A 13,250-nucleotide genomic window follows, 5' to 3' on the forward strand; every position below is an offset into this window, starting at 1 on the left:
AGGATGAGGTTAAAGTAATGCAGGTGGGAGTAAAGAGTCGGACCGCGAGGCAGTTAGAAATGGCGCACGCGAAGGATTGTACAGGGAAGCGTCGAGAGTATCGAGATGTGTATGGCTCATTCGACCTGTATATGACCTGACCAAAACTATCACCCTTTCAGAACCTACTCAAACGTTGTGAAATATTTTCGTTAGTTGCCAAAGGTGTGTGTGATTTATCGCAGATTAGCATTTCGACATTAGCAGCCAAGAACATATATATATATTCGAAAATTGGCACAGTCCGAGTTTCAATCCTGCAACATAACTATCGATTGTGAAAACAAAAAAGTTTCAGTTTTGAGAGAATTTTAAAGTCATAATATGCAAAACAATACGGTGTGCCCTGGAAGTCGGTAATAAATGAAAAATAACGCCGCTTTTGAAGGTTTGTCGAAAAACACACTTCTTTTTGGGCTGAAAATTTTAGAGACTACTATTCTGTTATTGCGGAAAAATGTGTATAAATTTTACGAATAGTCGAAATTAGTTTAGAAGATGTGAATTTTTTACTTGTATCATTTTGCAAAAGTTATAGTAATAATAATAATAATAATCATTTGACAGTAAGTGAAGAGCACCTTGCAAACTCACACGAAACGACGTAAGCAATCAAAAATTTTGCTCATTGAATAGTATAATATCTGAAGATTTCGTGTGACGATGCAAAGTCTATCCGAGAAATACAAGTTTGAGCAAATTGTCTCATTTCGGATTCAGACTCTCTATTGACCCATAAAATCCCCAGAAACCATTGAATAAACAAAATTTTGAATCGTGTACTGTGTTTCATTCGAGTCCACAGCGTACGTTTTATGTTTTGAAAAGTGATTTTTTTCTTCTCAAATTACAAATTAATTTAATAAAACAATTAGCTTCTAGACCAAATTCAGCCGCGTAATAAAATTTATACACGTTTCTCTACGCCGACTGGGGGGTATTTTTTAAAACTTTAATGACAAAAAACGTAGAGTTTTTTAGAAAAACCTGAAAAATTAAAGGATTTTTCATATTTCACCAACTTCCAGAGGCCGCTATATTGTGTTGCGTATAATTTCAAAATTCATTCTAAAGAAATAAATCTTTATTTCCAACATTTTATTTGCATGATCAACAATTTTCGAACTATGCCGGATTAGAACTTGGACTGTGTCGATTTTCGAACATATTTTGTCGACTGCTATCGTCTAAACTTCTTCGAATAAAGATCTAAAATAACCCCACATATTACCTCTCATCAACTAACGAAAACATTCCACAAAGTTGGATTCTGTCCTGAGAGAGTGAGCGTTTTGGTCTGTACGACGACACGTGGAATGCCCTGTATATATATATACACACACACACACACAGGTGCCAAGGTTTGCGTCAGGGCGTGGTTCGTCCCAATCTGCACCGCGCTACGTCGCGACGTACCGCACCGTACCAAATGTATGTCGTACGTATTGACCTGCGCGCATCTATAGGTACGCGGGTACTCACGATTAGCTACGTATAACGTAACGCAGGCAGACAGCGTACAATATAAGCGTTGTAGCTGCTGACCCGTAGCCGGGAACCCGCCTCGGCGATCACCTCGTAGGTGAGCATGAGCGGGCGATGAGTTGCGCAGACCACGGTGACCCACATCTTAGGCTATATAGATATACTATAGGTAGGTATACGTATGTATGTACGTATGTACGTAGTACTGAAACGCCGCGACCAAACGGATTCTGCATCCGGGCGGGATCACGCGTGTGCCTGGCGATGAGATCAATGGTACAGCCTTTCCCGGAATAATATGCGGCCCAACATCCGCAGCGTCGTTCCAAACGTCGTGAACCACTTTCGAATTGGTCGCGGTATTCGTTATCTTATTTTCCCCGCATAAACGGTTTCCATATCAACGTCTGGAACGGTGCAAGTAGGCAGACAGATGTACGAATTCTATGCACGTAGGTAAATCCTGCGTGAAAACGGGATGACGATAAAATAAGTTATCACATCCGTCAGGTCCCCCCTTCTACTATATTGCCGGTGGGATTATAATCTGACGATTGTATAGGTATGTGATTAGCGTGCTTTGTGACGGTAAAATTTACAGCAATTCGGGCATTTATATCGCATTATAGATTAAGTAAAATACATACGCATAGCGTGTATTACTTTCAGCATTCGTTTCGTGACCTGTGCAATTCGTTGTGTACGTATTGTGTTCGCTCATCACCGTTAGAACTTTCAATGCTACAAGCACAGCAAATCCATAATATATACATAATATGCGTTGGAGGCTTTGAAATCGGCGATTATCGGAGGTAAAAGGCGAAAGGTAAAATGTCTAATAATTAGCGATCGCGAAGAGTTACAGGCTGACAGGTGACTCTTATTTTTTGCTTACACCGTCGTTGTACTATACGGATATAGTATGTCCTTTTTTTCCACGTCCTTTCGTGCGTTAGGTCGTTCTCAGTCGCAACGTGTCGAATGGAATTTGCGCATCATAGATATACCCAGGGTGTCTCGATATATTTGAATAATAGCCGAACTGTCGTAGGTAGGTACTACGTAATCATACGCATTGGACTGTCGTTCCCAATGCGGGATAACAGATCGTATACGTACAGGCGCAGATGGAATGTCGTGGATGTGCAGAAGCAACGGGAGATTAGCGAGTTGAGAGCCTCGGGCACATGACTGCGGCACGGTGGCCTCCTGAATGAACACTCGACCCGCTCGAGGTCTACACGGTCGCAACGCCCTTACATTATACAGTACGCTCACGTATGTATACATATACGTATAGGTAGGTACATACCGCTACCTCGGCCACGCACGTGAGTCGTGGCGTACACCGGCGACCAGGGGGACGAGGGACCAGGGACCAGGGACCAGGGACCAGTGATCAGAGACTCGAGACCGAAGACCGGCAGTTGGACCGTTGTCGCGGACTCGTACATACGAATGATACCCACACGTGTGCCTGTGCACGCGCTCTTGCACCAACACTCGGTTGCGCGAACAGTCGAACACCGCGCAACGTGTTTATAACGCGAGGCGCGCGCGGGCGCGAGGCTAGCCACATTCCTCTTTGACCCACACTCCGTTCTTTTCGTCGCATCGCGGAGGATCCGCTCTCGCCGCTCGCGGAGTCGTATCATCTACCCGTGCACCATGCGGCTTACGTCGTCCGCACGTATACCTACCTACCTACCCACCCATGCACAGCCGCCGCAGGTATGGGTAGGTGGTATCCCTAGACTGCGATGACTCGTTGCCCGTTATACTCACTCTTACCTGCTACACTCTGTTACAGGCCTGGACCTGTAGATATCTCTATATAACTCATACCTAAATTCCATATACACCTTATATACCCGTCTCGGTGATACGCCACGTTCATTCATTAATCATCCATCCGTTCATTCATTCGTCCGCTTATTCGTTCGTTCATTCATTCGTTCACTCATTCATCATTTCATTCGGCTATTCATTTGCAAGGTTCGGCTCAAACAGTCGTCTCATCTTTATCTTCGTTCCCGTTACTTTTTTCGATCCACAGTAGATCGAAAACGAAGCTCCGTCCATGTGTGGCAATTCCGTACGTCACAGGTACAGCTACCGCGTTATAATCGTATCGTAAGGATAACCGTGAAAAAATGCATTGATTACGCCTCATCGTCAAGTGAGCCGCCATGCAGGTCAGTGTATAAATTTTGTACATTTGGCACACAGAAATATAAAAACGGTTTCATTGTCACCTTCCTTCAGATGACATCAAGAATATCCCTTGGCATTTCGGTCAGCCAAGTTGTTTCAGTTCAAAAGTCAGAGTCAATTGAAAATTATACTGTTGGAAAGAATTTGTTCCAGGCTCTGTGTGCCCTTTATATGGCCCTGGATCGATGTTTTACGTCGATAGACACGGTGCAGAAAATACATTACAATATGCGAAAATCAAAAAATTCCAATCCCTAAACCTGTTGCAATTATTACAAGTAGGTTACATATACGAATATACCTGTCACGAAATCACAAGTTACACGAGCGCGTATCGGTGAAATGGATTATTTAAAGGTGAAAAATTGACTTTGGTACATCGTACATATGGCCTTATCATAGAGGCGATCCGAGGTCCGCTTTGGTTCCCAAGAAAGAGTGAAACGAAAAATTTGGCTGAACGAGCTGGCCGTGGATGAAGGGAGGAGAGGGAAATGCGCAAAGGATGGAAGGCGAGGATTCATACTTCACGGATAATATCAATGATCGGAATTGCGCGGCGCATTGTGTGCCGTAGCTGGATGATAGGTATGCCTTGTAGTTGTACAGCGAAGAAGCCTGTGGTGTAGTGCTACGTCGAGTTGTACGGGTGCATAGAAAGGAGACCGGTTGGCGAAGTCTCTCATCTCCTCTCGGCTTCTCTCTTTTCACTTCGGTTGCGCAGGGCGAGGTGGCTCGGGGGGAATGACCATAGAGAACGTGGGCGTACCGTTCGTTCAGCGAGGCGCCCGGCCGACGACACAGCTCACCCAACTCACGGGCATGCGGTCTTCACGCGCTCTATATGCGATCTATAGCTATCATAGGTGTGTGTGCGTGCGTGTAGGTACCTATATGTTGCCTGCAAACAACGGACACCGAATATTCCCCCCGATTGCGCTCTTTCCGTCTTTTAACCGGGAGAACGTATCATCACAGTGAGTGTTTAATTCACGACGCAAAGATGGAAATACCTATATTCCTGCAAAGGAGAAGAAACATATCGCATTGTTGAAACCGTTGGCATCGATTTATCGTCCAATTAACCATCACAGAAAATATATGACTGCTTGATGAAGAACCTGATAGCGTTAATTGGATGCATGATCTCGCATCAATGATGATTTCAAGTCAAAACATACATGTAACCCCCAAATGCATACCTTTGATGAAAATTATCAAACTTTTACTGTAAAGAAAACTCGCCTTCGGTTCGTGCGGCACTTCACACTCGTCAACAAATCCAAATTTTATACGCATTCTTCACAAAAATAACTATTGTTTCCAACAAGTAGGCTTCGTTTTTCTACCAGCACGATCGCACAGAAAAATCTAGGGCAAATCTGAAATGTCAACTTCTCATATTGATCGTTATTTCCTAGAACGCCCCGAACAAGCATTCTACACAGCATATGAAGTACGCGAGAATATTGAACGTCGTGAGTGATGACGGGTATTCTAATATCACGACATGGTAAGCAATTATTGGTTGGTGAAGGCAGATAAAGTACAAATTACAGGCTTTCATACTGGAGTCAGAAAGAAAAAGAATTTTGACGAAGTTTTAATGAATGAAAATTTTCAGACGCACCGGATATCCTATGTCTATCCGGTATCTGGTTTATCACCTTTGATTTTTACCATCCGGACGGATAGCTGGATAACAATAATATTCGGTAAAACAATCATATCGGTAGAGGTCAGAGTAGCGAACAAACATGAAATTGAGCAGCACAACAAGAAATTGAAATACGTTGTTTCTTGTCCACTTACTTGAAAAGGTTCGTACCTTTCCAACCCAGATTTGTGGAAAATTATTTGTTCAATGCAATTTGAGGTCAGATTAGGGGATTTCTAAAACCATATTCTTTTTTCTCTTCGAGTTAACAATTTTAACCCTTACATGCCACACTTTTGTAGAATCACGTGCCTGCCAGACTGGGGTGCTTCGTACCGCAGCGACAAAAAAAATGTTATAAACACTAAACTTTTGAACATTTTTACTTGAACTTTTTTTTGGAACATATTGAATACTTAGTTCAAAGGATCGTGTAGTTAATATACTTAAAAATTTAATTTAAGTATACTGAAAAAAATGCAATAAAAAAAAAAATGAATAAAAAAATGACTAATTTTACAAAAAAAATTCATAATTTATTTATTTTTCTTTATTATTTTTTTATACTTCTTCATTGAAGTACGTTTTTCGCGTCATATAATTTTTTTAAATTTCATAGAAATTCAAATAAGTTATATGTATAAGGAGGTACTGCTTACAGCACACGAGGATCAAATGTCGTCAATCAGTCAAGTGAGTCAACCTTATCACTCCAGTGAAATGAACTCTATTTGCATTGCTGATTTGAAAGACGTCAAAAAGTTTAGTTCCTTTGTCTCTGGAGAATAATTATTGAAATAAATAATGGATCTCCCGACAACTGTAGATATTGATTCTGATATGAAGAGAAATGGCGAGTGAAACTTTTTTTAAAAAATATTAGACCCTTCTAATAGAACTTGATGAAAACCAGATATTTTCGAGAATTCGGCGATCAAGTGATATTCAAAGATGATTCTAACGCCGTTAGAATCATCGAATTCAGAATGCAGCTAATCGAAATCCAGAAAAGTTAAAACGTAGAAAGGTCAAAGTTTAGAAAGCCTAAATAGAGAATCGTCAGGATCCTGCGATTATATGTATCTTAGCTCGATATGTACTCATTCGTTCTGACGACTCTATAGTCTAACTTTCTATACGTTGATCTTCCTACATTCTGACCTTTAAGTATACCATGTCTTTCCCTGTGTCAAAAATTCTACGAAGTGATTTTTCAACTCTGAAAATTGGCTATTTTTTATATTACGCGGACATTCTACCTTTTCACCCCCACCAAAGTTTTCGTTATTGGAATTCGGGATATCCAGTATCCGGCAATAATCTATCAACGTATATCCGGTATCCAAATATGCCGCAAATTCTCTATCCGGTACATGCCTAGTGAAAATATGAAAAGCCAAAATGTTAGGGATAGGCACTCGATTCGGTTGAGATCGTCTTCTCGAGAAACCAACGCCTACCATGACGTATGGTATGATTCCGACTACAGTAGCATACTTTCCCGTGGCCCTTAAGCTGTCATTCGTATACCTGGGTCACATTACCGGACACTCGACTAAGAACTTTTAGTAGCGAGTTGAATGGTAGTGATTGGTCTTGCCATTTTCAATAATGAAATGCCTTGTGTCATTCATCGGTCAGTCCAATCGTAGGAAGCCCTTGCCTACTCGAGTCTGATGCCAAACTCTCATACGATACTCGAGAGTCTCTGGGTCGCATTCATCGTTCAATCCATATCGGGGACGACAAGTACGTGCTCATCGATCGTTACAATTTATTTCGTGGCTTATAATTAAACCTAAAATTAGACCAGTGTCAGGTGACGTTGAGTCAGGTGACGTCCGTAATATTTATTGCAGATACTCAGACAGTACAGAATGTTGTTGGTTTTCTTGACTTTACATAATCCACTTCCAACTGTATATCATCGATTTGCGAAAGTGCACATCCGTCCTTTCCCTTTCGTCATCGTTGGATAGGCAATAGGTATATAGGGTATATCCGAGGTTCTCAAATAATATTCTTGCGATCTCATCGTTGAAATGTTTCTGAGCATAAAGTGGCAAAGGTGGTGAACGTGTCGTGTATACGGGCCGTGAAGTGGCATTTCTAAGCCTCCAATCCATTGGTAATGTCTTCTCACCAGGTATATCGTAGAGTAAAATACATCATGAACCACCGTTCGAACGCGAGTGGAAAGCATCAAAGCATGCATGTACAGTTAAAGGTCACCGCGCTGTAGTCCCGAAGTGAACAGCTTGCAGCACACGGGTACATTAATATACCGCATTCAACTTTATGTGTATAGAGTATACACACATATACAATTTACTTTTACCATGTGGGTATGCCGCGCTATGTAACTACGCATACCTGTGCTCACCACTATGACAATCGCCGAGAGCAGCGGCATTGTTCGCTAATGGCTTCGTTTAACGAAGTCGACTGATATCGTGCGGCAAACGATAGCTCACATAGCTTTAGCACGGGTATAACGGAGAATCGAAGCTTAAACGCGGATGCAGGTCTCGGTGTATGGTACATACTTCATATGTACTTGGCCATCACAGATTTTCCCCCATTTTCCGCTTTACAAGCTCAATCCGTAGTCGGTTGCCCAATACTTATTCTAGATACCCCCTCATCGTTCTTCGCGGCTCGGCGTTGCAAGGTCCAATTCCCGAATTCCATTGCACGTATCTCTATCGGTAGGTTCATCGTAAGCAAACCATGAGATTAGGAAACGTCATGTGTCTTAGCAAATATAGAGGAAATGTTGAAAGCACACCTTCCAATAAAATTTTATTCATTATCTCCGGGTTATTTCCATGATGTTACGGAATACGAGTACCGGGTTAAGTAAGTAAAGGTTAATAAAAAAAAAAAAAAAATATAATGATTCACATTGACAGACTGATAATAAACTGAATGGCATTCAAAATCTTAGCCATTTATATTCTGAATTTGCCGAATACGTTTGAAAATCACCGCTGACTGAGTATCTGTACTCCAATCAGTTGTCACGTATCAATACCACTGCACGTTACAACGGAATGTCGTTTTTCCTGTAACAATATTGCGTTCACTCCATCACCATGTATATTCCTATTATAACACACCATGTGCGATATGGAGTTTTCATAAATACGTAGGTAAGTTATTGCTATAGAACTAGAAGCTTGTTTCTTTTTCAACCTGTTGAACATATTTCGCAATCTCGCAATTCTTATACTATTGGGATAAGATCTTGTAGTTGCGATGGTAAATATCCTTGCTACCTAGCAACGTAACGTCAAAGCTTGTGCCTACGGCGTACTTTATACATTCAGTTTTGAATAGTTAATCAATTAGTAATGATATATGGAGAATGTGTTTCCTGTAGCCTGAAGATGACCGGCCAAGCCTGGTCGACACGTTGAGCAAAATAAATTGATCATAGACCGTAACTGAAGAACGAATTTTTGAAGTACCTATAATATCAGCCGTCGCGTGAATGCCTTTCATCGTCCGGATTATACATCGTTATATTTACTATCGATTTATTATCTCACCAGTTTCGGAGAAAGGAAACGAAAATAAATATTCTAAAACTTGGAGTAACGCGATCCTCCTAAAAGACGGTCATCACTTTCGAACGTCAAGAGTTCTTCAAACGCGGTCTCATTTCGTATTGTGATAATGATATCTTTAGAGCTGATAATGAGTGAAATCGGAAATTGAATATGAATCCAAAAAGTTTGGAAGGTAGAAATGTGATATATAGCTGCGAATGAAGGATTTCGAATCCTCGTACGCCTTACGGAAAATTACACAAGGTAAAAAGGACTATGAGATAGCTAGAAATACGAGTGGTTTTCTCGTGTGGGATGCTTCTCATTGTTTCCAGAGCCAAAGAATTTCGGTGTCGGAATGCCCCGGTGTCCAAGCTCAACGTACTCGTGTAATGCAGTAAAAATGTATAGAAATATAAAGATATTGTTACTTTGGTTGCAGGTGAAAAGCCGTATCAATGCCAGTGGCCAGAATGCGAGTGGAGATTCGCCCGTAGCGACGAATTGACGCGTCACTACCGAAAGCACACCGGAGCCAAGCCATTCAAATGTGCCGTTTGCGAACGTTCGTTTGCGCGCAGCGATCACCTTGCTCTTCACATGAAACGCCATCTCCCAAAACAGCATGCCAAGTGATAACCGTGGTACAAGAAACGGAACGGTATCATTCATATGTCGCATTACAGAAGTATAAGGAACTTGGAATAAAGTGCCTCCCGTTGCATCGGACAGCAGCGATTAGGCTGTACAACCACGGACGTGGGTTTGGGCTGCAGCGCAGCCGTCGAGTAGCAAATTCTTCGTACCGAAGAACCTTATCCAGTACTACATAGTACATCGTACACACCTGTAATATTATACGCATTGTGCCTTATACAACGGCCACTATCGCCGGCCCATGTGGTTGGGGTATCACTCCTCGTATGGAGACCGTTGGGTGCCAGTATAATTACACAAGCTTCGAAACTCATTATGTGTACATGTACGTAACACGTATACACTCCGATTTTCGGTTTCAATCTGCGAGTGACTCCACTTTCACGCGTTTTCTTGTTGTTAGTGACACCAACTACACACATATATATACATGCATTACAGTAGTCGCTTTAATGTTAGGGTGCCACAGTTAGAAACTGAATCGCCGGCACAATAATATCACGTTTGACGCCGCGCGCAGAATTCCCTTCGGAGGGCTTGGGAATTTGATGATCGATCAAAACCAAGTGGAGAGATTCGTATATCTTATAATGATGTACCTATTGGATATGATATTTTATCGGGTGATACCTATTTCGATAATCAAAAATGGATAGATCAAGAAACAGATTGTAAATTAGGTGTATAATGTTATTAGATCACTTCCCAATTATTATCGATAAGTCATTTTTCATCTCGTGATAATCTGATAAAGGATTCCTTATTTTTAAGATTCATATATTTTTTTTTTTTCCTTATAGAAGAGCATTTAGCTGTTTTTGATCAATGAAAATCCACATGAGAGTAGTTGTTACACCGGTCCTGTTTATTATATGATGTACTACGCTAGTCAAGTTACCAAAGTTTACCAAGCCCCGTCGACCGTAATTCTGTCAAAATTTCCAAGCCCGCGGACAAGACAGGCCGAAAATCAAAATAACTGTCTTTACGACGAATTCTTGCTGGTCAAAGTGACAAGTGTACATGGGTTTATATTATACACACCTACACAAAAATGTGCGAAATATGTAAATATATAGGTATACATATACTCGCGAATTCTTTAAACAACAACGACCTACCGATACTATACCACCAATATCTCGGATATCTCAGTGATCCCGTGATTTTTTTCATCAATTTCTGAAGCAGAAAAATTAACTTTCACGTTAAACGTAACAACTGTATTATTGTATTCACATGAAGAATGAAGGTATAATGTGCAGATTATCCCGAGGTGACCAAGTTTGTCGCGCCCTGATGTACAAGTCAATCAGGAGTTCAAGCAGAGTGCCGTACGTTATGTTGTTATAAGAAATAAATTCAAGAGTATGTGTTCGCATTCGTAGCTGATGGTACGAATTTTTTAACGGTTAGAATGATCACTTTCAGTCAAAGCTGAAAAATCGTAGGTACACTGAGAAAAAAAAGTTATCGAACCGAACAACGAATTTTTCTCACTTCCAGTTTATTTGGTTCCAACAATTTCTCACTCAGAATAACCACTTTTTAGTTGAACGAAAAATATCGATGCATTGATTTAAATGCTATATGCTTTCGAGTTTAGTGTATTTCAAACAAGTACATATTTATTTCATAGTATTAAACTGGAAATTTCGTAACGAATACTTCGCTTCAATCAACAATACCTCATTTAATTCGTGGAAAAATAGTACTTTAACCGGTGAACACATCGGTTCAGAAGTACCGAGAGATTGGAAATAACAATCCCACGCTTGCTGAAATATGAACGTTATTGCCAGATAGTAAACATATTTGGCTCAATGTGATGTATGTCCGATATAATCAATGATAACTATGATCAAAGAAATGTGTAATATGTTGAAACAAGAATTTGTTTCACAAGACAGGTTTTGATATTCATTTAAGAAAATTATTTTGTTCATCAGATTATACCTATAGCTACTTCAAACAAAAAAAAAATTCCATCCAAGTAAATGAGGATATGTTTGAGTGGAACCAAGTAAGAGTTGTTGAGTTGTTATGTGTACCACATTTAATTCAAGTTATTAAATAATACAATGAAATATAAGTTTTCTGAGTTTTAAACAATCATGTGTAGTTGAAAATTGCAAATATACACTTGAAATTGATTTCAAGAACTCTCGACACAATCGCATACGCGCTTGGTATAAATGAATCATTGTTTGTAAGAACTGGACATAATTTCACTGAAACAAAATTTTTGTTGATTCGGTAATCTTCTGATTTTTTGACGTGCATGTTTCACTATTTTCAACCGAAATGATATTTCATTCGTAGTAGTAAAAATTCCGGTCACTAGACGGCAAGCTTTCCTGCTTGAAAAGTAGTATCAAAGATGTTTATATACTCGAATCCTTCACATTACTCTTAATCAGCCAACTATATGCGATGCGATATATTGGGTTATGGTTTTGATCCATCTACGTTTTCTAAAAACTATTTTGAAGTTACGCTACTACACTTGTTTGGTGGCAGTCAATAACAATAGCATATCGTAGTGAAAGAAATTGAAAAAAATATGTAACCAAGCGATACTTACACTATATTTATGGTATATCTAAATTTATATATCCATAATAATCAAATACTAAAGAAATCGTTGAATTATTTAAATACATTTTCAATCCAAATACGAGGTTAGTCGTTGTGATTGGTCCTTGTAAACATTATTTGAGTGGAGGTACAGTTTGTTTGGCATCAAGTATGCAGCGTTTAAATAAAAATATCAAACCAGAAGAGCAACTCAGTGAGTTTTGCCGCTCAGTTTTTATTTAATTCAGTTAAATTATGTTTCATTGGTCCTAAATATGATTTTTTTAAATTGAAAACTACATAATTTGTCGCTGGGAATAAATGTGCTCTCAGGACTATACAAACGCATGGATTATTTGCATCAATTAATATTTATTAAATCTAATAACTTTTTTTTCTCAGTGTAGGAAAAGTTAAGTTGAGGACAAGCGAGTACGCAGTACTCGTAACTAGCCCTATACCGTCCTAAAGTACTCGGTGAAATTATTCACTTGATCGTGGAGCTCTCGTGGACAATTGATTCGAACGAATTCATAAATCTTCAAGAGTTAACAATCAAAAAGTATTAACCACTTGTGTCGAAAAATGTTAATTCAACGTAAGTTCAATTGATGCATTAGAGATACACGAGAAAAAAACGTAACTTACCCTTACAAGTCCAACATATCATGTTGCCTTATCCAAATATTTCTGTGTCCGGGGCAGACAAAAATTTATCTGTGCTCTTTGCATTTTTTATCAGCTCCTACTCAAATGAATAGTTTATCCGGCTGCGTATTACTGAAAAATTCAGGTGAGACCGATGGGAAGTAGCTTTCCACAACCAGAAATATGTATGTATCATAGCACGTATAACTTAACAATGTAACGTATGTATTATATATCGATACGTATATATATATATATATATAGTATATATATATACTGTACTGTATATATATGTATATACTGTGTATATATATATATATATATATATATATATATATATATATATATATATATATATACAGTATGTCGAGACTTGTGCACAAAAATTAATTCGATATGTACATTAATTTATGCTCATGTAT

The 13,250-nt window shown here is 39.4% G+C and overlaps 1 protein-coding gene across 2 annotated transcripts in view; it reads left to right on the forward strand.

Moving 5' to 3' along the window:
• LOC124297429 (probable serine/threonine-protein kinase DDB_G0267686) overlaps window positions 1–13,089 on the forward strand; it is a 73,199-nt gene extending 60,110 nt beyond the window's left edge. For both annotated transcript variants that reach the window (XM_046748440.1, XM_046748441.1), the window contains exon 4: window positions 9,389–13,089. In XM_046748440.1, coding sequence (XP_046604396.1) covers window positions 9,389–9,582 — 194 coding nt within the window. In that variant the 3' untranslated portion in view covers window positions 9,583–13,089. The remainder of the gene's footprint in view (window positions 1–9,388) is intronic.
• The last annotated feature ends 161 nt before the right edge of the window (window positions 13,090–13,250 follow it).

Source organism: Neodiprion virginianus, chromosome 2, assembly GCF_021901495.1.
Source record: "Neodiprion virginianus isolate iyNeoVirg1 chromosome 2, iyNeoVirg1.1, whole genome shotgun sequence".
Lineage (NCBI taxonomy): Eukaryota > Metazoa > Arthropoda > Insecta > Hymenoptera > Diprionidae > Neodiprion > Neodiprion virginianus.